Genomic DNA, 24,466 nt, shown 5'->3' on the forward strand with positions numbered 1-24,466 from the left:
AGAACATCAGTTTTCAGCACGGATGTTTTGAAAAAGAAGTTGTGAAACATCATAAACATTACTATTTTTTCTCTACAAAATTGTAGCTTTTTCACTGTGTTGAATGGCCAAAAATCACCCCAATGCACAAGCAAGATTAACATGACACCTGTGCGTTAGCACCTACTTCAAAGTTTCCTTTCCAAAGTGAAACGATAGCCTTTCACCGAAAAAGGCCAAACACGAAGCGCATCCAATTGCTGCTGTCATCACCGCTAGCTGCTAATGACAATATTACCGAAACTCAACTCAACAAAACAATTTGCCAGCAGAAGAGGACAAATGCCGCCGACAGACGCACACACCACCGACTCAACAGTGAAATTCAAGAAAGGTCCATTTGCATTTTTTGATTTTATTTCAATCTTTGAAATATCTCCTCTATGAATATTTTACCGTCTTTCTCTGGGTGAAAACTGAAAACCTAATTTCTTTACAACAAGCTGGTTAATGAATTCATGAAACACACACACGTCAGTCCCCCCGTTATGGCTTTCAGTTGGTCGATGCCGTCGTGTCTTTACGTGATAATCTTGTTAGACTGATAGCTATCGAGGGGCGGCAGGTCGGCATCGTAACTGCTGTCGTCATCTGCGCCCGCCAGGTATTCCCACGGACTCAGGCCTTCGTCCTCGGCAAGCAGCAGTGGATTCCTTTTGCCACGGGACGAGAAGAACGTGTCCTGGCTTTGCGCCAGATTTTCCAGGATGTTCTTCTTGCCTCGGGTCGGGTAGAACAGTTCGCCCCCGGAATCGGATTCCTTGCTGCCTACGTTCTGGATGGTGTTCAGGACGTTTTTCTTGCTGAGGTACGGCTGGAAATCGTTGAGCATTCTACCCCTGGTCATAGCTGGAAACAAATCAAACAGTTCTTTCTTGCCCCGGTTCGGAATGAACAGCTCATCCGATCCGAGAATGTCGTCGAACTTTATCTTCTTGGAGATCCCACTGCTAAGTCGCTTCTTGCCACGGTTCGGAACGAAGTAGTCACTTCCTTGGAGCATCTGTTGGATCGAGAGTTCCCGCTTCTCCAGGGCTGTGGCGGAAATCGACGATGGCTGTGGAGGGTCCGATTTGCGACCGCGCTGCGGAATGAAGGAAAATCCCCCGTTCGATTGGAAGAGTGACGGTCGCCCAATTACGACATAGCGAGGTTCGTCGACGTAGAAAGGCAGCCGGCGTCCGCGGAGGTGCTGCTGAGTATCCAACAGAGGAATGTCACCTCCACTAGGATGAGTCAGTATCTCTCTGTGCGTTTGGGATTGGAAAAAAACACAAATGGATGAGGATTAGTCAGTTGTTTTTAACACTGATTAGTGGAATTGCAATGAAGCTGACTCGACACGATTGAGCGAAAGGTTTATTATTGGCAAGTAAGGGGCCTGCCTAAGATGGAAAAAGTGTGTGTACACTTCACATCCCATTGATCAACAGTGCTTTTATGAGAAAAAATTCTGGATCCAATTTTTGCCAAACTATCAATCCTTATAAATGCAGAAATCGATTGAAAAATTGCAGAATTAGTGACAGAAATGATTTGCACGCGGCTCAGGTGAACCCGCACTTTTGCACGATGGCTTGAATGGCTTTTATAGATTTTGAACAGTTTGCAGATTTTTACATCAACATTTTGCAAGTGCTTTTCGAAGAATATAAGATTACGGTTTTCATGACACAAACTTAAAAAAAGTCACTCTTTTGAAAATTATCACTAAGTAAAAATAAAGTAGACTAAATTCAAAATTTGTTTTCGTTAGAATAGATACGAAGTTAAACAAAGTTGAACAAGCCTTTTGAACGAGCTATAAAGAGTTTGAATTGAACGTGTATTCACAGAGATATGGCCAAACACTTTTGTATGCTATTCCGGGGGTGAACTCAAACTATCGCACGGGAGTGTTATACGAAGCTCCGAAGGCCCATTCCAAGAATGAAAGCTCATACATCTAGATTTCACAATAACACCAAGTCTGTTTTTGACAAGAGACAAATGTTTGAGCCTGAACTGTACATTGTAGATTCAACAGCATTGACTATTGCAATTTATACATTTTGCCTTATACAAGGTGGAAAACTTATCGCAACATACATGCTTTATGTATGGTTTATGCAACATAAAGGCCATTGAAACCTGAGTAGAAATTCCCCCTTCATTTTGAGGATACTGACTTCTAACTTCCAACGTTAATCACGTCGATAGGCACATGGGATACGTGCGGGTTTATCGACCGCAAGGTTTTTGGATCTATTCCAGATTGTCACGAAAACTTTTCTATGTTAAGATTTTGTGTGGTTAAAGTAAATTTTTGAAATTCAAACCGATATCTTGTGGAGATTTTTGTTTGTGTGCGTTTCGATTGTCAATTCGCATAAATACTACTATATAGCGTAGCTACAGTCAGTGACATAAGTTAGTAACCAAATGCTGTTTTTCCATACAAAATGCTCAAGTTTGGGGTGCTGTATCTCAGCTTTTGGTAGTCCGAATTGGCCGAAATTTAGATGACGAACTACAAATAACTTGAAGTTTTGCGTGTAAAGTAATTATTTCATTGCAGTCGTTTTCCATAGAGTTTCAGAGGGTTGTTCAAAGACAAAAGTAAGTAACCGAGAGACTTTTTTATTTAATTCGAAAACGTTAAGTTGTGGGAAGTTGGTCTGTTTCACAAAGTTGTTCAATTTCAGAAGTCACACAAATTTGCAAAACACTTCAACTTCCCAAGATAAGTTTTCGAATTAAATAAAAATGTCTCTCGGTTACTTACTTTTGTCTTTGAACAACCCTCTGAAACTCTATGGAAAATGACTGCAATGGAATAATTACTTTACACGCAAAACTTCAATAAATTATCATACAAGTTGTCAGACTTGCATGTAAGTTGGCTGGAATAGTCAAATTTTGATGATACCAATTAAAAACCTACACAACAGCATAAGGTTCATGCTATTATTTCATTCCAAAGGTGGGGAAGGAGTTGTGGTTATAATCCAATGACTCAACGGATTAACCTTAGTTTGAAAGAAGGGAAAATTTATGATGTTTAATATGAGCTTTCTCGCCAAACATTTTTCTGTCGGTAAATTTCGGAAAAACGGCAAATGTCCAAAAGAAGTATGATTCTTTATGAAAATGATTGTAATTTAACTTGAATGTAACTTGGAAGAGCAGACCATGTATGTAAAGAAGGGCAATTACCCAATGAAAATATAGACAGTTTGTACAGTAGTAACTCTACCAGAATAACACAAAAATAGATAGGCGAAAAATTCCTTACGAAAAGTTCCTTTACCAGAAAAACTCAAAAATAGACGACCGAAAAGTTCCTTCATGTAGTACCATAGTAGAGGTTTAAAAAGTCATGAGATTATTAAAAGTAAGCCTACAGTTGGAAGAGATTTCAGATCTAGAAAATTGGTCTAAAAATTCGCGATCTAATAAAAAAGCTAGCCCAACCCTTAACCTCGCTTATAACCCGAAAACATGGTGGACAGAACCCTTATAACTGCAAATATTTTTGTCAAGGAAATATGTCTTATTAATGTGCTACTAAATTAGCCAGTGAAACTGCTTCATAAATCAGAATACCAAATAGGAGAACAACAATCTAAGCCTGTTGCTGAATTGCTATTTTTTAATATTTTAATCGAACAAAAAGCGAGGATAGATTTTCTAGACGATACATCAAAGAAGTAGTTCCGGCGTGACTTTGGCCATCCTTTTCGATTCATCTCATGGCAAGCTTGAACGTCTAAAAACTAAACTATGACAATCTAGTGGCTATTTACAAAGGATTCTTGAATCTTGCCACAATTTTTCATGATTCTGTAAAAATAGTAACCCACAGTAATTATTCTGGCTCAATGTCACCTCGAACGACGAAACATCATGTATTTAAAAGTTTTCATTTGCATTGTTTTGATTATTCTCGAATATCTTTCCGGGAAATAAGATATAAAATGAGTCATTCCGGGAAATGGGGTATCCAGGAAATGATTTCCGGAAAATTGTGTAGCACAATCTTCTATACCAAACTATTTGGCAACAGTTTGTGGCCTCTACATCATCTATAACAGTCAAGAAAATATTAGATTTTATTATTTTTATATCGTCAATTACCAGGCCTTGGAAAATTTAACGATCATTGACACACGAGCCATAATTTCATCCCATTTATCCGCCTGCATTCATACAACACGCATGACATATATCGTTCGTTGAAGATAACGAGCCATGAACGAAAATAAGACAGACACACACCACCCACTGTTTGGCGCCGATCACTGTGTGTCAAAACTTGTAACATTCGCTGGCACACTCTCATTCTGATCAAGAAACAGAGGCGATTTTTTTAAATTTTCTGTGCTATGTTTGCAACCAAAGGGGTGTTCAGTGGTCCAATGGATCATAATTAGGTATTAAAGAGCTGCATTACCAGAAAATATGAAAACTATTACCAATTTTATGCAAAACATAAATCACCCGAATGGCTCGATACTGTTGCAGTTTGTGAGGGTTGCTGCTCTGCGTGCCAAGTATCAATCGAGAGAGGGAATATTCATAGGGCTCTCCGAATGCGATGTGCCACGAACTGTTGTGGTTCGCGAACTGTTACACTCTCCGAATATGGTTCGGCTTCTTCGGATCAAAATACAAACACTGCTAGTTTACCGAACTTTTGCCATTGGTTTGTTCTCATAATGTCAAATTTTGATCTTATTTTGTTATTTTGCCAAACGATATCAGTTATTATATTTGCGCTTTTGGTACTTATTTCAAACAAACCAGTCTTAAAATTTGCCCTCCTGTTAATTAATTTGAATGGTAAAACTTGTCGTTGGTTAAACATTCTTCTGTAGGTCCCGGGTAGAAAGACTGTTTTAACTTTATTAACGTGAAGTTTAAAAAAAACCTTCACGACTGGGTAGAAAGAGTACGTAATAAATGTTTTTTTTTATCTATTTTCAGGGGTTAATGTGACCCCAGATAACTTAAAAGGGCTGCATCTTTTTGTTAGTGAAGCGATTTGTGATTTTTTTTCACACGTTGATGCGTATCCACGAGTTGTTTGTTTTGCACATGAATTTTGTACTAACATCTTGAGTTTTTTTTTTTTTAATTATGAAGTTCGAGGGATTAAGAGTGCCCTTCGGTAACCCAAGCAAGCGGTCCCACTGTTTCCACCGCTAGAGTGTTTTTTTTCGGTTTTGCTTTTTCGCTGGGCAGTGCTGGAGACGAAATTGAAAGTGATTGGAAACTGGCCTATCAACGATGAATTATCAATTGGTGAGCTCGTTTCATGCTCTTATTTCAAATAAGTTTTATATGTAAACACAGATTTTAGGAGCCAACAGTTTCAATTTTATGGTTTTGTCTGATTCTTTAGGTTGGAGATTTTCAGCCCTGGGCTAGTTAATCTCGGACCAACAGCTTTACTCCCCCTCCGAAGAAAACCTTCACTATAACATAAACGTCATGAGTGACTATCTCGGGGATAGGATTCGATCCCATGTCATCGGCCTGAGAGGCGTTTGTTCTAGCCACTACACCAGGTCCGTCCCCGAACTAAATATTTGAAAATCGAATGTATTCTGAGCGCTGCGAAATATATGGAAAATATAGTGAGATTAACCCCTCTACCGGCAGCTTCATTTTTTACCGCAAAATAAATATTCAAATCGTCATAACTTTTCTGTTTCTCAATATTTTTGCACCATTCTTTCACAAGTTCTCAAACTTCTCTTCTAGTTTAGGAATCCGTGTCGATATTGATTATTGGTGATCTGGTTTCAAATATATTGCTATGTTCCTTGCGGGACCGACATTTTCCGTATAAAATGTCTTTGGCGGCCATTTTGTTTTTGATCAATTTATCAAAAAAATAAAATGTGGGCTATATAATGCCAAGTAATAAGGAGCTTGTCTGAAAAAATCATACAAATCGGTTGAGTATTCTTGGAAATATCTGAAAATTGCGATATGATGTTTTTTGAAGTTTTTAAGATCTTTATTTGGCCAGCGTGGTTCAGAAACCTAAATGGTCATTACTTAAAGACGGCTGCACCAAATTGCTTCATTTTTTCACAACATAATCTTATTAATGTATTGTTCCGAAGAGTGAATATTCGAATACGATTAAAATTCTGTAGCCTGAGAAATTAACGGAGAGTTCTAGTTACGGGTCGGTCCCCCAAGGATTTTTGGAATATCTTTAAAACCAGATGACCAATGATCAATATCGATACAGATCCTAAAACTAGAAGAGTTTTTTGAGAACTTGTGAAAAAATGGTGCAAAAATATTGAAAAACAAAAAAGTTATAACGATTTGAATTTGAATTTTGCGGTAAAAAATGAAGCTGCCGGTAGAGGGGTTAAATGTATTGTCCATTTTAGATTTACAACCTACAACCTACAGCCTAGATTTATTGCCTTTTTAGAGGTCGACATAGTTTTTGTTAGCGTGTTTCGGCCAGTTTACATGGAGAAAGTCTCCCTCTCCATGCTGAGGCCAATTACAGTTTAGATTTTTTTCAGTTGATGACCCTCTTGATGAAGCGTTCACTGCCCGAGTAACACACATGTTATAATTAGGGCATATTGACTGATATATAGCTAGATTTAATCATATAATAGTTATTTTGCTTCAATTATTACATGTGTGCTACTTGGTTGATCGTTTAATGCAAGGAATCTATAAATGATTGGAGAAAAAGTGATTTTTGGCCCTTTTGAAAATCGGGTTTGCAATGCAGGAAAACTGTATAATGATATTGAATTCTAAAAAATGCTGTAGATGCTGTAATTTACTACCAAATTCCGAATAGTTCATTTCGTTAAATGCTCTGTTGAACGAGATTTAATTATGATTTTTGTATCCGAATTCTATGGAAATTATTCGTAGTTTTATGAGAAATCAGACAATTATTTTTTGTCAGGTTGATATTCCTGTTTTTTAAGATATCAAAAAATGCTTTTTATTTCCAGGTAATTTTGATTTTTATCATTATGAGAATGCAATACCCGAACAGTGATATAATTGAGACATAATTTGGTTACAATCAACAAAATACAAAAGCGCGACTTCAGAAGTGTGAAATGAGCGAGAACAAATGCTGTAAAAAGGTCAATTTGGGCCCTTGAGTAATGGAAAAGAAATCTTCTCAATCAATTTATACTATAGTTCTTAACAGATTTTCAGTTTCAGAATTGAAAACAGCATGCCCAAAGCACCTTTCAAAAGAGATCTCGATCAAATTTCTCAAAAGTATTTTTTTTAAATCTAACTGTTTCTGAGTTATAAATTTAAGAAAAGCATCTAATTTCATAAGATTTCCAAAAACGAGGAAGGTATAATTTGCTTGCTGGTTTTGTCTAAGCTATAGGTGACCAATTTGACTGAATAATATTGATGATAAAAATTCAGAAATTGAATTATCTAAAAGCAAAAGTTGTAGATTGTGACAAGATTCAAAGTTAAGCCAAAGGCGACTTTTGCATTGGTATCGTAATCCGGGGGCAAATTGATCACGGGGGCGAATTTGGTCAGGTCGGTACCATAAAACATTTCCTCCCAATGATGCTGTAGGTTTAGTTGGCACCACATACATTCCATGTTTTCTAGTTTATAGATGTCTAAAGATGATTTTGAACTATTTAATTTTTATTATGATCAGTTTTGCATACAAATATACACACTTTTTGTGTGGTGCTATGCCTACATGTTAACTTTGAGTGTTTAAAATATCTTTCTCGATCAGGTTCTTATTATCTGCCCTCATGGATCGCTAGCTATCGGTATCTGGTAGCAATTCTCGTATTCGTCACTCTCTGGGACTCTTCATCGAACAAGTAATTTCGTCTTATTTCTGATCAGTGCCGAACACAATTTTTTAATATTGCTGAACAGATTGCTTCTTTGAGTGACTGTTTAATCCTCCACGAATCACTTCGGGGAAGCTTAAGTAATGAATATCTGAACTCATTTTTGATATCATATAGCATAGAAAGTATAGTTTTTTGCTCATAAAACCATTTATTCTCAAATAATGTGCTTATTTCAAAGAAAATTGCCTACATTTAGGCGTATTAGGCAGATTTACAAAGTTTTATTTTGCAATAAAATGATCATCTACCCGAGTTGTAAGAATTTAGACATTATTTTAAGATTCAGGAGACCCAAATTTAGTAGGTAGGGGAATTTACTGAGTATTGATTTTGTCGAAATTTATTTGACAATTTTTGAATTTAGTGATCAATTTGCCTTCGGATTACGGTACTCCAGTTGATCCACAGAATCGATCATGTCGACTTTTTTGTAGTTTTAACTAAAGATCGATGAAACTGTAATTACATTGACCGATGCTGTATTGAAGTCAACTATTGTTCATGAAAAATCTTTATCAGAATCTCCAGATGATCTGAGCACTTATCCCAATATTGGCCAACTAGTATCGACACGAACACACAGTCGCACATCGCATAACCTCTTATTGCCGCAACTAATTAAACTCAGGTGTTATTGACTTAAATCAACCACCATCCTCCCTCACCTCTTCTCATGCTGGTGCTCGTTCACTTGACTCAAATCCCCAGGCACATACTCCAAAACGTGTTCCACACTATTTGTACTCCGTGATCCGTGATCGGCAGGTTTCACTGAATTTTGCTCATTTTTGGATACCTCCGCCGTTTCAGCCGTCGAATATTTATCGCGATTGGTCTGATATCCGAAAGCTTCGGCAGCAATCAGCGCCACCAGGCAACACAACACGCAAATTCCCACCGAAATGGTCGTTTTCATTATTCCTTTTTGGGGGGTTTGTACAGCGTTTTTGACAAGTCACAGCGCCAGAGATTTCGATGCGCGCACAACTCAGCCCACTAACTAATCCTAGTGGGTGCCGTTCCTTTTCAAGGTGAACATCGTTTTCGTACTGCTGGTGGAGTTCGACTACCACTGTTCGACCTCAACAGACGTCTTTTAAACTGCAGTGCACTGTAGGGCGCAGTTCGTCCTCAGATAAAGAATCCAATTTCTCTAAATAAAATGCCAGAAAAAGGACGCAAATCACACTTGATACCGTAATTACATTCCCATATACAAAGTCCGTTGACCGGTGTGTCTAGAACCGTTATTTATACAAAATTATCATCAAAAATTGCAGAATTATTCTGCACTCACCATTCGAAAGATATGGTATCGTAGTATGTTCTTCATACATATGGATACATTTCATCAAGGGTAATGAAAGTTATATAGGTCTGAATTTAGTACTATACCATTAAAATCCACTAGAGAGTGTATCCTTTGACAGATACGCGTATTTCGATCTCAATTGTAAGGCTGTCTTCTGTGTCGTGTCATAAACTCGGCTTCGAGTCTAACTCATTGATGGAATCATAAAAATTCAATACGGTATATCTCAGAGCATATTTTTCGTTAATAACGTTTTTTGACACACCGTGCTCGTTTCGCCTACCTTTTCTCAATGGGATTTGACTTGCTGCCCGAACATAATCATATTATTCACATACATGTGTCGCATTGTGAAAAAAATAAAACGAACCAGCTACTAAAACATTACTTCAATCTATTTTTCTTCTTAGGCTGAAATCTCCGAGGTATTTGCGCAGCTGGAAGCTTCCAAACGGGCGGACGGCGGCAACAACGGTTCTGCCACGGTCAATATCGGGAATGGTGACTTCTCCGTTACCCCCGCTGCTGTTCCTGAGCATGGCGGAAATAGAACCAACCGGAGGACAACGGTCAACAGTGGCAGCGCCCGGGATAGCAATTACAACACCAAAGCCAGCCGTTGCCAAAATGTGGCCTGCATCGGTGACACGGTGGACAGCGTCGGATTGGAAACCACCGAGCGGTTGCTGAGGGAGATTGTGGCCACGCTTCCTCGGCAGCAACAGCAACTGCAACAACAGGTGGGTGTTTTACATGATGGATTGGGATGGGTTTGCACACAGAGTGGGTAGGGTAAAATGGTCCAAAATGCCACTTTAAGGATTTGTGACGAACTAACAGCATTACTTAAGCAAGAAAATGACCCCACAAATGTTGAATGAACATAGAATGTTATAAATTATAACTTAAATTAAGCTCTAGGAAGGCGCACCATTTCCCACTTTAAATCAACTTGAATTGTAGTTAAATTATACTACGTTTTGGCATTCAATGTTTTGTTATCCAACCTATACGTTTACCCCGCAATTGGATCAATCGATTTTTGGTTCCAATGGTAATTTTCAACTCAAGAATTCGTTTTCACAGGAAATTGGTACTCGAACGCTAATAAGATTTATCATCGCGTTTACTTTCCTACAAAAAACTTGTTGAATTTGATAAGATTATACATGAAAAACCTGCACAAATAATAGTTAAAAATGATCAGTTTCAGTCAAAAAAAAAAAGCATCTTTCACTACATGATGCCTGGATTAAAAATTAACCTATAGACCTGTTCGCTTTTTAGGTACCTTTTCCTCATCGATTTTATGGCTTTTTTGATCTTCCCTCCGAAAAAAAAAATCCTGAAGGAGTTCTTCTTCTTTCTGACGTTACGTCTCCACTGGGAAAACACCTGCTTCTCAGATTAGTTTTCTTTTAAGCATTTTCACAGTTAATAACTGAGAGCTTTTTTGCCAAATGACAATTTTACATGTGTATATCGTTTTGCAAGGCTTTCCCGGTAATACTTTATGTCCAAGGAATCGAGAAATTTCTATGAGGGCACCTGTATTTTCAATGATAATTTTTACTGTATTGATATACTAAATTAGAATCAACTGCTGAAGAAAGTCATTCGCCAAACACACCACTTTTTTCATCAGACAAATGTACCAATTTTTAGTGGTTTACCTAGTAAGAATATCGCACTATATACCCAAATATTACTTTATGGATATTTAATCGATCTTTCGATCTAAGTCAATAACTGTTTCAGTTATTCATCCCCGCTCGAGTTTCGTTTATTTTCCAAAGTATGTATACTGTAATTAATATTAATATTCGTTCTTGTAGTATTGGTATTGATGTTCCTTATAGTATTATTATCTTGAAGTTTTGATCGGCGAAAATGTATTAGGAGTATTCACTTAACCCGTATAGGCCTGAGTGAAAGCAAAAATTCTAAAACTGTCACCACTCAGCGAATTCTTAATGGATTCAAATCATTTTTTGTCAGTATACTGGCACACATATCTAGTTTCTAGAAATGCACAGAGGAACGCGGAAATATTCCTGTAGTCAGAGTTATTCCGGTGGGTCTCTGGGTCAGGTCAAGGTGATAAGGGTACTATGCGTTTGTGTCCCTGAAGGTAGACAAACCTCAAGTCACAGATAATTTCCGGAATCGTCTATAATGTGGCTTCTATATGACAGAATTTTAAGAAAATTGCATCAGTGTAAATCTTTTGAGAAACGATCGAATTGGATAACTATGAGTTTTGCATTTGATTGATCCCACAAATGACCATTTTCGGGTCCCGGGATGCCTCAAATTTACTAAAAAGTGGCCAATTTGTATATGAACATCTGTGCCAAGCTTATGGGAACGCATTTTAGTGCACAATTATGTTTGATTTCTACTTTTCGAGAAGTGAAACGGTTTAGTATACAACTAATCTATAGTCGGTTCTTCCGGGCATTACGTCCGAATGACCACATCCGGTATATTTCAAATGGAGTAAAACTCTTCATTTATAAAGTTGAATATCAGATCTTAATGATTTATGCAAATTAAAATGATTATCATTGCAAATAAATAAAGGTTACTTGCCATGTCCCAAAAAATAGCTCTTATTTACCCGACTTGACCCAGTGACCCACCGTAATAACTCCAGCCACAGGAATATTTCCTAGTTCCTCTGGCAACTTTTAGAGACTAGATATGTGGGCCAGTATACTGACAAAAAAACATTTGAATCCGCTAAGAATTCACTGAGTGGTGAGGGTTTTAGTATGTTTGCTTTCACTCAGGCCTATACGGGTTAACGGCGTAAACCCTCGCGTATATCGTGATAAACTGATCAACTAGAATCTTTCAAGTTATTGCGTAAACTGTGAAGGAAACATTTCAAATTGTTGAAATTCGTTAGTTTTCCAATCTAGGAAGGCGTTGTTTATCGTAACAACTGTCGTCATGTAAATAACAAACAAACATTTTTCCAATTTGGAAAATGAAGACAGCAAAAAATGGGTTGAGATCTAGGAGATTCACGAGTAAAAATGTTGATCACTAGGTGATCCGAAAATGCCTGAAATGGTCTGAAATGCCTGGAGTGCAATCATGAGAATAAATTTTGCCAGTAATTTCGAGGAGGTGGGGAGAAGAGAGTGATTGCGTTTCAAGCACGAGGTGTGTGTTGAATTCCTTATATTCCTTGATAAATGCTCGACCCAATTCATGCAACCCAATTGTTAACGAAACCCATTTTTTATCGGATTCAGTTTAAATTTTCTTGCACTTAATTAATTGAATATTGTGCAACACAACTATGGAACCTAACGACACTTCATCTTGCGACACTCAATTTTTCATCTCTTAAATGCACCTATCACAATTTCATTAATGAAACAGCAGCCAAATTTACGCAGAATCCTTCCGTTTTTCCATTCATTCCATTCCATTTTTTCAAGTTCGAACGTACAAACAACAACAATCGTTGGAATCAACAAGGTAGGTTATTCCCACGTGTAAACAACGGTTTTTAATCAAAACATGTGTCGTCATTCCTATCGTTAAGCATGAGGCTTACAGGATAGTAAGAGAGAGCAAGCCTTGCTTTCTTTTGCACTCGTTCGAGTTTACGATAGGAATGACGTCACTGCCAAATGTCATTTTTCGGAGTATAATACCTTGCTTCTTTTTACCGTGCGTTGGAATGACATACGTTTGCAGTAGGTAACTAGATTATTGATTACTCTTTTGACATCGCATTGACTCATATGAGGAATATTTCATTTGAAATATTTCTTCGCTACAATTACGCAAAATCTCAAGTTACGCAGCTTTAAGTATATCCCCTTATTGTGTTTGTTGGAGACAATAGTGTGCTAATAGCAAGTGAATATCTCTTAGTGCTCCTTCAGAATTGTTTCCAGGATTCCTGAAGCAAATTCACAAATCTTTTCACGATTCACATGCATTAGAAAAATATCGCCTATGATACCACATGTAAATTTGTTCAAAAATGAACATGATGCATTAATTCATGAAATTCTCCAAATTAATTCTTCCAAAATAGTAAAATTTCTTCGATGGTTTTCTTTAAAAGTTTTTATAAGTATCCTTATTTTTTTTTAACGGGAAATTTATATAAAAATCTTGTTTTTTAGAACTAAACCTGAGATTCGTTTGCAGGCCATTCTAAAAACTCGCCAAGAACATTTTTAAAGATACTTCAATATACTTCTTCTTCAGGAGTTCTTCCAGAAAATGCCCAATGCGTTTCTTCAGGGATTCGTCCAAAAACTTCTCTTGGGATTCCGCAATGATTTCTTCTAAGATATGCACTAAGGATTCATCCCAGAACTTCTTCAGCAATAATGCTCACAAGACTTTTTATTGTATTCCTGGTTCCTCCAAAGTTTTTTCCAGAACTTTTTTCAAGTAAATCGTTACTAGCACATTTATCGCTAAACGCTAAAATTTTCAAAAGATTCTGGTTGTTATTTTTCAAGATAACTATGAGAATTTCTCCAAACATTCGTGCAAGAGTTCTTCCAAGAGTCCCAAAGTCCAGCAAAAAATCCAAAAATTCTTCGTCCACATTTTTTTTCGATAAACCATACACACATTTCTGGGGTATTTGTTCCAGATAAGCGAATACGAGACATCAATTTTAATCGCTGTATTGTTTGAATTGTTGCGATGGTACATTAACTGTTTCTTCGTTTTAATTGAAGTTTATATTTATGAGCCCAAATTTCCTGAGCGCTAAACGCGAAAATGTTCAGCATGATCTTGGGTGTTGGGTAATGAGTTTGAATCCCACTGTTCGAAGGTTTTTATTCGTAATTTAATCGACTTTTCAGGAAATAGAGTATCTTAGAAGCTTTCCTTAACCTAATGGTAATGGCCGCAATTACAATGAAAAGCCATGCTGAAGGTGTCTGGGCTTGATTCCTGGCCAGTTCAAGATCATTTCGTATAACAGGAAATTTTCATGGCTTTCTTGGTCATAAAGTATCATCGTACCAGCCACAAGTAGCACGAATGCGATAATGGCACTTTTGGCAAAGAAAGCTGTCGGTTAATACCTGTAGAAGTGCTTGAAGAAAACTAAGCTAAGAAATAGGCTCTGTCCCAGTAGGAGCGTAACGCCAGAAAAAAAGAAGACAATTTTCAAACATTTTGATGACCAATTTTCTCCACGCCGATGTACGACGCCGAAACTTGTTATTGGTGTGAAGCCGATGAGGCCGCCGCCGCCGGTACAAAAATGCCCTCACGCTGCCGCCGATCAAAAATTTTTCGGCACACAGGTCTACTAGAAACTACTCCATAGTTTTTTTTCCAAATGTTAATTTAAGGATTTTTCTATAAAAAATCTTCAAAAATCTATCCACTTTTCATATTTGGCTCAAAAACTACTTCAGAAGTACCTCAACATATTTAAAAGATATGTTTACAAATTACTCTACGAATCACTTCATTGACTCTTATTTATTGTTTTTTATTATTAAAGTTCAAATTGAATTTGGAAAAAAATACGTCAAGAAATTCAACAATTCACCGTAGAATTTTGAAACTTATTGACGAAATTGCTTACAATGTACTTCACAAAAAAAGCTTTGGTGATTTTAACAACAAAAAATCTTGTTCATTTTTATCGTCTTTTATAATGGACAATGATTTATGTTAAAACGGATGGAATGTTTACTGAAGGTTTTTGTATTTAACATCTTCGAAAATGTATTGCATAAACTCCGAAGCTTCATGATAGTATGACGAACAGATTAATCTTAAAACTATTTTATTCTCACTTGCAGTAATTCCAAACAAACTTTCTTGGAGAGAATATTTTTTAACCATTATGGTTAGAAGTTTAACGTGAACATATTGGCAGTATTTTCAGAAGCATTGCTAAAAATGTCTTATGGCAAAATTACAATTTTGCAATGCTTTGAAAATTCGTTGAGTAATTCTTGATGGACTTTCAGAAATGAGGAATCATACGTATAAGAATCCTGAAATTTTTCGAAACTCCCAGATATATTTTTCCCTCTAGATTCTTTAAAATGTTGCTTTTTGGAGTATGATTCTTTTTCTACGAAGTTGCTCAAGAAAGCGTCATGCGAAGGAAGGAGGTGAATAGCTACAGAATAAATCTCTCTAATAAATAAAAAAAAAACAAATTTCTCAAGGAGCTGCATCAGAATTTTCTTTAGAAATTATTATTAAAAACTAACAGAATTCAATTTTTGACTTCTGGATTCTCCATAATTCCGCCAAAAAGCCTGTAGGAATTGCACAATAATTCAATTCCAGAATATGGAGTTTTTGCAGAATTATTAACCCTCTAATACCCAACCCCGCCTTTAGACGGGGTACACTTTGGAATTTTGTGTATTTTTTCGTAGCTCGGAAATTTAAATGATTTTATGTTTGGCCTAAACCTTGACTCATAACACGCATATAAGAAAAGTTTTTTATGATTTTTGAAATTTTGTTGTATTATTGAAAATTGTTTGAAAAATTGTATTCTAATATAACCTACAAATGCCTGGGATTCATTTAACGTGTATTATAAAAAATCGTACCTTCTATATTTTTCTACGATCAATCTACCACAGAAGAAGAGCCTGATGGTATTGAAATGATTTCAAATCTGTTTATCCGTTAGTTACACGGAAAATAAAAAATGTTCCAGAAAAAAATTAAAAAATACACATTTTCAAAAGTATAGTAAAAACTCAAATTTTTATTACTGTCAAAAATCAGTAACCAGAAGAGGCTTCAAGAAAAAATTGAAAAGGATAGGGATGTTCAAAAATAAAAATAATAAAAATCAAAAACCAAAATTCATAAATTTGCGAAGAAAAATAAATCATTGCCCAAACCGTGTTTAGAATGATTTTAGATAACGAAAAATAATATTTAGATCGAAAACAAAAATTTGGGTATTAGAGGGTTAAAATTATTTTCAAATAGTGTTTCGTGGAAAATCTCTACAATTTTTTTTATGCATTTCTCTATAAATCCCTACCCAGTTATTTTGCTCAGTGTGTCTTCACAGATTTACAAGTATGCCTGGGGTTTTTCAATAAATTACCCCTGAAGATTCAAAGTCAAAAATCATTCCAAAAATACTGATCGATGATAATTCCTCTATAATCTTGAGGTTTGAAATAGAGTTTGCAGACAAAAATAAAGGAGAACTTGTGACGCAATTTACGAATTATTTTGAAAATATATTTGAAGGACTGTTTATGAACTTCACCAAAATGTTTTTGATAACTTTCTCGGGGAAACTATGTGAAGAAATATGACAGAATCTTTTTTTTTTTTTGGAAAAATCGCTAAGGCAAATTTGAACTTTTGAAAGGTTAAGGATTTTTTCTAATTAAATCGATTGTGCGATATTTACCAGAAACCATTTGCCAGAAATCTATTCGCCAGAATGACATCCGCCAGAAAGTACCATATACCAGAAAACCATTTGCCAGAATGGGCCATCCCCTAGGTTTTTTTATTTTTATTTTTCAGAAAAATCAAGTTTGCAATTGTAGGAGAAATAACCGAGCCAGAGCTTTAAAAAAAGTGAGATTATTGTCCCTTGCAGACTATTTCCAGTTGAATTAGAAAGTTTTGGGTACTGTGGTTCTAGTATTCTAATTCTTAGACTAGGTACAAATGAGTTCCTTGCGGTTAAAAAAAAATATATATCGATTTCTCGGGCATTCAGTGATGAACATCAACATTTGTAATTTAATCAATATGAATTGAACAGCGTCGGGAGCGTAGAACTAGAAAGAAGATGAGCACACAATAGAATAATAATTCGTTCATTAAAACTGCTCCACTATGCATGAGAGATACTGCTTACTGATGTAAGGATTTGATATTCAGCATGACGGATAAAAGGTTTTTTTTTTAAGTTGTACAAGGAAATATGGTTTGGAAGACTTCACAAGACTCTTTTTTTTCATCATGAGCTGTTCTTCGAAGTTTTGTTGCTTCTTAAGAATTAGATCATTAGATATTTACGAGATAAAGATATACGTTGCAACTATAATCGAAAAGATATTAAAGCATGAGATTATATATTATGTTATAGTTAATGATAAACTTCATATGATTTTTATCTGAACTTTTCAATTTCAATTAAAATGGTTTTTGCAAAATGGGGTTTTTCCCTCTTCCAAACTTTTGTTAAATAAATAAATTCTTCCTTCTTTTTTTTGTAATTGTAATTGTATTTATTAATCTTACGATAAACAGCTTTAACATTTTTATCGGGTCAAGGAAGTCACAAAATGAAAACTACATATATAACTCATCGTAAGCAGTTCCTTCAAGTTTTGTGACTTCTTAGGGACTAGTTAATTAGATATTTACGAAACTTCGATATACCTTGGGAATATTTATGCCATCTGTTCAATAAAGTAATTAATGCTTCCATTCACAAACCGTTAAACTAACCTTTCAGGAGTTTGAAGGCAAACAAGACAATTGTAGAATTTATGAGAACATCCTATTTTTGGAGAATGGAGAAAACTTATTTGCCAATATGCAATTACTAATTTTTTGAATACTTTTTCAAGTACTGCAATTTAAGTGACTCATATCTCTAAAAACCGATTGGGCTACTTTTACCCGAATGTCACTTCCTCGAGTGTCAGCTATCCGAATGATACTTTTCCCCGCAATCCATTCCCCAGAATGACCCAAAATTTGTATGGATCGTGGTATTTGGACAGAACACCCCTCCCCTCTACTCCCTTAAACGACCACGTGGTTTATGGACGGCCTCAAAATAAATGCAGTTCAAAATGGATAAAACACAATCTTCAGTTACAGATTGGTGAACTAGAAAGAACGATAAAGAAAAAAATAATGCTGAGTTCGGTGAAACTTTATAGAACCGTTGATAAAAAAACTTTTTGGGGAAATGAACCACTTGCGAAAACGAGATATTCAGGGAACTCACATTCGCAGGCATGGTGTTTGGGGAAACGACATTCGTGGTACTGACATTTGGGAGAAAGTAGCACGACCCTTATCATCCCAAAATTACCTGGTAGGAATACACGAAATTCTGTGAAATTAAATATTCTCATAAAGAACAGCTCGCAGTAAAAGGCAATGCAATTTCCTTAAAGTTAAAAATAGGGAAAACAGCTTAGAATGTTGTATCAAAACTTCAAAAGAAAAAATCTCGCAAGAGATGTAGAAAAACAGTTTTATATTGTCTCCGCTCTGTGCCCTCGCAAAATGCTTTGCTGCTCTTGAAGATATGGATAGGAGCACAAGTCCACTCTTGTGACGGCCATTTTTGGATTCCAGGATGTTTCACTATGAAATAATCGATCAAATTTGACATGAAAAAAATCTGGGGAAGGTACTTTATGGCGAATGATTTTCTGGTAGATGTCATTCTGGCCAATATCGCACAATCGTATAGAGATTTGTTTGATTATTTTCTTAAGATTTTGCTTGAGAAGCTCTTTTGTATGCTCTTAATCTATCAGTACACTTTAGCAAATATTTTACATACATTGCACAGTGGTCCCGGAATCAGTTTTACGCGGAAAGATGCATTTTGAGCTTTAGAATTAAACATTAGACAAAAACGGTCTTCTACAGAGTTGTTTGTATAAGTTAAGCCCTTTGTTTGGTGTTATTGAAAATTAGGGTGGACCACATTTTCATAGAAATTGTGTAAATAACTTTCTTATTTGTAGAAATTATATTATACATGCTTCAGCAAAGTTATAGACCATTCAATTTCAAGCAACTTTGCCAAAAAAGTTTTTTTGTATCTCTTAAATTGACCGATTTAGAGCTTTTTTCCTGCAGTGACATAGGGTGGCCCGAACAAAACTGGTTTTCTGGCTCTAGAGTTTTCAATTCAAATTTCTCATCAAAGTAGTCTATGAGACACTTTTAGAGCTTTAAAAAATGCGTAATTTGATGAGTGAAGAAACTCGCTATCTCCTTCCGTTTAGGATTTATTGTTGTTTTACTCTCAAAAACATGCCTACTTTGATTGTGAATATCTCTGATTAGGGCAAACATAAAAAATATCTTATCGCTTTGACGAGAAATCTGATATAAGAAAGATAGGGCTTGTTGTGGCCAACAACAAGCCACCGGGGTGCATCATATCGCACCACACCGGTGGACGAACATGCCTCATGTTGAGGCCACAAACACACCACAAATCATCCATACTGGCAACACTTTACTCACCTGAAATAATTCCTCATACACTCATTTATGCTGCATACCTAGAAACATAAAACAATTAGTATCAAATCATTAAAACACAGAATAATCAACTTACCTTTCAAGATCATTCCAGATCACAACATTGAAAAGCATTGTTATTGTTTACCTTCGCATTGTATCATTCTTTGACAGTTCCAGAAGATTCTGCAATACAAATAGGTTGTACACTGAACGGAATCTCCCGCCACAAATTGAATGATTTTTGCCTCATCCAAGCCCCATACCTATTCTCAGACATATTTCGGATGATTTTCATCTTCGTTGAAATCATCTGTTTTCATATAACACCGAATGAAAATCATCCAATATTGAAATGATTTCTATGCCTCTAGAAACTGGATGAAATCGAATGATTATCATTCATAGATGTAAACATACCCCTTTGCAAGCTACTTAATAATTTTAAAGGAATTAACCAAAATAACAGATAGTTTGTATCGTGCACATTTCTGCGTTCAGTTTTATTAGCAATGTATCAAAAGGGTTATCATAAATAATAATTTCCATGATTGCCGGAAAAGGGTACCAGGTATACGTCAGCCTGGGTCAGCCATGCTGATTGTTGTTGATACTCCAAAATCCTAGGGCTTGAGTGCTCTATGTTTTAGACATCGGCGTTCAAACGAGCCTTTAAAAGTAAACAAATGCTACAAAACGGAACAAATTTGGATTACTCCACCATAAAATGCAATTACCTGCAAAATTTACGAAGAACTCCCGAGTGGCAGCAGCGTGGTCATACCTAAATTAAGACTGTCAACAAGGATGATTTTCTATTTAGGATCATTAATCTTCTATATGATGATTGTGACGATAATTGAATGATTTTCGATTCGGGGCATGCAAGAAATTACATTCCGTCAAAAATCAGATGTTTTTCATTTCTATTAGCATAATTCAACTACCTGCTTAAAGTCATACGCAAACAGATAAGAATTCATCTCAGAATCGGATGATTTTCGTTGAATAGACTAGAAATGCATCATATTGTAACATATTCATTCAAAATAAAGAATATGAAGTTTGGTAGCCATGTGAATTACAAATCATTCATTTCACGGAAGAAGCTTTCGTTCAGTGTATAACAGTTTAGACACAACACATTATTGTATACAACGATACACTTCTGGAATATTCCATGCAAGTAAATAGGGAAGAGTGGAGTATAAATAGGACATCATTAGCTATAGAAAATCAGTCTGAAATAAACCGTGAATTGGAACGTATTACCCGCATAGAAAAACACAGTTTGCCTTATGTTGAGAACAGTAAATCTATTCTATCTGAAAAGGTTACTGTATCCAAAACAGTTGATTTTATGTTGAACAATATGAAAATCATTGCTCTAGACAATAAAAAACTGTTTTTTCAATCTACACCAAACAGTGACAATTTATTGTACTGTGCAAAAACAGTTAAACCACATGAGGATGAAAATTGGAGATAAATGGTAAAAACGTACCGTAACATTTTCTCAAATTGTTTATGTTTATGTTTGCACAACACACTAACACATGTGTGTATTTCACCATTAATTACATTTGTTTAACAGTTTGGAAAACAGTAACATTCATTGGTATTGGTGATGGTTGGGTGCTTACCAATTTTCATTATATTAGCGAAGCTGTCATATGTTTTGTTTTCGAAAAGTGAAAATTAAAACAATTCATGGCTTTTCACGGATTAGTGTCGATATTTTTATCTTTCGTGGAGTTATTCACCTGCAAATGTACAGTTACCTTTAGTGCAATTTCATTGGACGTGACGTCCTCGTGAAAAAAACATTATTTGGCAACAGCACAACACTAAAAGTCGGAAAATGAATGCGAAACTAGAGGAATCCGTAAAGGAAATTGATTTTGTACGTAGTGAAACAGTTTTAAAGCTGAATATTACAATACGCAGTTTAACGTAGCTCGACTCTGAATGCGGAGTTTATAAGATCCGGATGGAATGGAATGAATTCCACCCACAAAACGAAGACATGTTTGTATTGATGGTAAGCACAAGCGTTTGAGTCTTGATATATATATATTATCAATGTCATTTTTTCATGTTTCAGAAGGAACCAAATGTTTGAAGAGTGAATTCATTTTTCCGGATGATCTGATGCGATGATGGTATGCTTTATTTCGCAAAATTCACTACTGCCCTAGATCAAATAGTAAATATGCGCTTTGCTGAGATGTAAAAAAAATAGAACATATATTCAATGACGACAGCTGATCCGCCATTCCGCAGCCGGAACAACATTTGAGAAAAACATTATACTGTGGTTTAAAAACTGAACTTTAGAATTATTTCAATTCCACTTGAAATAATAAATAACGATCCAAGTAAAAATAAAACCGAATAAATAAATATTATAAAAACCAACATGAAATCTAATGTGGTTTGACTAATTTTCCCCAAATCTTTGAAATAGTATGAACGTAAGGGTACAATTCAGCATAGGGTTAAAATATCATAAAACACCGTACATCAATAATTACACATACAGTATTTGTTTTCAATGATTTTTAATAGTTCAACCATTCCCACATTGTTTGATGAACAGTAGATTTGTAAAAAAAATGGATAGTAAATCAACCATTCAGCAAACTGTAAACGAACAAATTTGTTCGGGATAATTTGCGATTTTTTATGGTAACATAACTTAACCGCCTATTCCCCACATTGTATTTTTTCCAATTACTATTTATCAAACTGTCAATACCGTTTCTGGTGGTGTACGTTTATTGTTATTTTGCAGGTTATACGAAATGGGTCTGGTATTGTTGCAAATAGTTGTGATAATTTCGGAAACAGTACATATATGGTTCATGATTATGCGGGTAATTATTCCCTACCGGATCGTATCCGCGGGAACAGGGCTCTAAAACTATTTTGAAGATTTTCATAGTATGTATTTCTTTATTATTTTGCATTGTGAAATTTTAGACAAAAATGATCTTCTACAAAATTGTTTCTAAAAATGTAAGCTTTCATATTGTGTCATTTGAAACTAGGGTGATCCACAATATCACGAATATCATGTAATCAACTTTTTTATTTGCAAAAGTACTGGCATATGCTCTAAGGCAAAGCGGTAGAACTTGAAATTTTGATCAACTTTGCCAAAAAAAGTTTTTCTGTAGCTCAAAATTTGATCAATCTAGGGCATTTTTTCCTAATCATCGCAGGGTGGTCCAACAAAAATAAGTTTTTCAACTCAAGGTTTTTTAATATTATTTTCTCGTCAAAGTCGTCTATGAACGACTTTTTTTTTATATCTTTATTAACGAGATTTTTAGCCCTGGGCTAGTTCATCTCGGGACCAACGGCTTTACTTCCCTTCCGAAGGAAGTCATCACTACTGAAATTTTTAGTGACTATCTCGGGGATGGGATTCGATCCCAGGTCCTCGGCGTGAGAGGCGTGTGTTCTAACCCCTACACCAGGTCCGTCCCCTTTAACGACTTTTAGAATTCAATAAAACGCAAATTTTCATGCAAAAAGATTGTTGATATCTATTTTAGTTCAAAAGTTATTAAAGTTTTTGTGATAAAAAATATTTGACTTTCAAGACGTTTTATTAGAGTTACAAAAATAACACATCTGTAATTTTTTGATATAATATACAATTTTATTTTGTCTTTCGAATGCCGTCAAAAGATATTTTTTATGTTTGCCAAATCAGAGATATTCACAATCAAAGTAGGCATGTTTTTGGGAGAAAAACAACAATAACTCCTAAACGGAAGGAGATTGCGAGTTTCTTCACTCACCAAATTACGCATTTTTCAAAGCTCTAAAAGTGTTTCATAGACTACTTTGATGAGAAATTTGAATTGAAAACTCTAGAGCCAGAAAACCAGTTTTGTTCGGACCACCCTATGTCACCGTAGGAAAAAAAGCTCTAAATCGGTCAATTTAAGAGATACAAAAAAACTTTTTTGGCGAAGTTGCTTGAAATTGAATGGTCTATAACTTTGCTGAAGCATGTGTAATATAATTTCTACAAATAAGAAAGTTATTTACACAATTTCTAAGAAAATGTGGTCCACCCTAATTTTAAATAACACCAAACAAAGGGCTTAACTTATACAAACAACTTTGTAGAAGACCGTTTTTGTCTAATGTTTAATTCTATAGCTCAAAATGCATCTTTCCGCGTAAAACTGATTCCTGGACCATAGTGCATTGATACAGAGCCAAACACATGTTTGACGTTCCAAAAAAATTGTCATACATTGAAACGATTTGTCTGTTCATTTATGCCTAGTCAAATATTTACACATTCGGCAAAGGATTGTGCTGTCTTTCCCCAAATGTCGGTTCCCCTAACCCGTTTCCCCAAAAAATGATACAGGTCACAAAGGAATTAAATAATCTTCACTGGTAGGGTGGTGAACTATAAAGAACGATATACAATCAAGCGAACGAGACATTTGGTCATTCCCGACTAAACAAATATTGTCGAAAATACAGAGGATCGGTGGAACACGAAAGAGCCGCTAATCATATATAGAAGAGTGCATATCAGAAAACCGATTTTACAGATTTTTCACCACCTTGAAATGTATAAAGTTATGATAATTATGAGTGCCAAAAACATTTAGGAGAAACGGGGAATTCGGGTAATTGGCATTCGGGGAGCTGGCGTTCGAAAAAAAAAAACGACATACGAGGAAAAGTAGCTCAATCTTAGCAAAGTTTGTACTGGTAGCTTTAGAAAAACTACATAGAGGTTTTCTTACCTTAATTTTAGAAAAAGTCGATCATGGTCCTGATGAAGTTTAAAGTAATTTCCGAAATCTCTGAGACATTTAGATATCCTCATCCAATTCAAAACCAGCTCACGATTGTTACTAGGTTTACTAGAGTGGATTTATCCTGTTCTGCTCCAAAAGGGTTTGAGTTTATCAAACATGTTTTGAAAAAGCTACTTGTAAGCAGTTTTGCTACCGGGTATATTCCCAGA

General features: G+C 35.7%; 2 protein-coding genes across 8 annotated transcripts in view; one reads left to right on the top strand and one right to left on the bottom strand.

The window, feature by feature from the left end:
* The window catches only part of LOC5577645 (rho GTPase-activating protein 7), a 170,674-nt gene that overhangs the window by 81,808 nt on the left and 64,400 nt on the right, over positions 1-24,466 (top strand). For all 7 annotated transcript variants that reach the window (XM_021838139.1, XM_021838137.1, XM_021838141.1 and 4 more), the window contains exon 4: positions 9,645-9,974. In XM_021838139.1, coding sequence (XP_021693831.1) covers positions 9,645-9,974 — 330 coding nt within the window. The remainder of the gene's footprint in view (positions 1-9,644; positions 9,975-24,466) is intronic.
* LOC5577647 lies at positions 375-9,024 on the bottom strand. Its single transcript, XM_001656595.2, has 2 exons — positions 8,588-9,024; positions 375-1,286 (listed from the first exon to the last, which is right to left on the bottom strand). The coding sequence occupies exons 1-2, from the start codon at positions 8,836-8,838 to the stop codon at positions 560-562; spliced, it is 978 nt and encodes a 325-aa protein (XP_001656645.2). The 5' UTR covers positions 8,839-9,024; the 3' UTR covers positions 375-559.

Source organism: Aedes aegypti, chromosome 1 (assembly GCF_002204515.2).
Source record: "Aedes aegypti strain LVP_AGWG chromosome 1, AaegL5.0 Primary Assembly, whole genome shotgun sequence".
Taxonomy (NCBI): domain Eukaryota; kingdom Metazoa; phylum Arthropoda; class Insecta; order Diptera; family Culicidae; genus Aedes; species Aedes aegypti.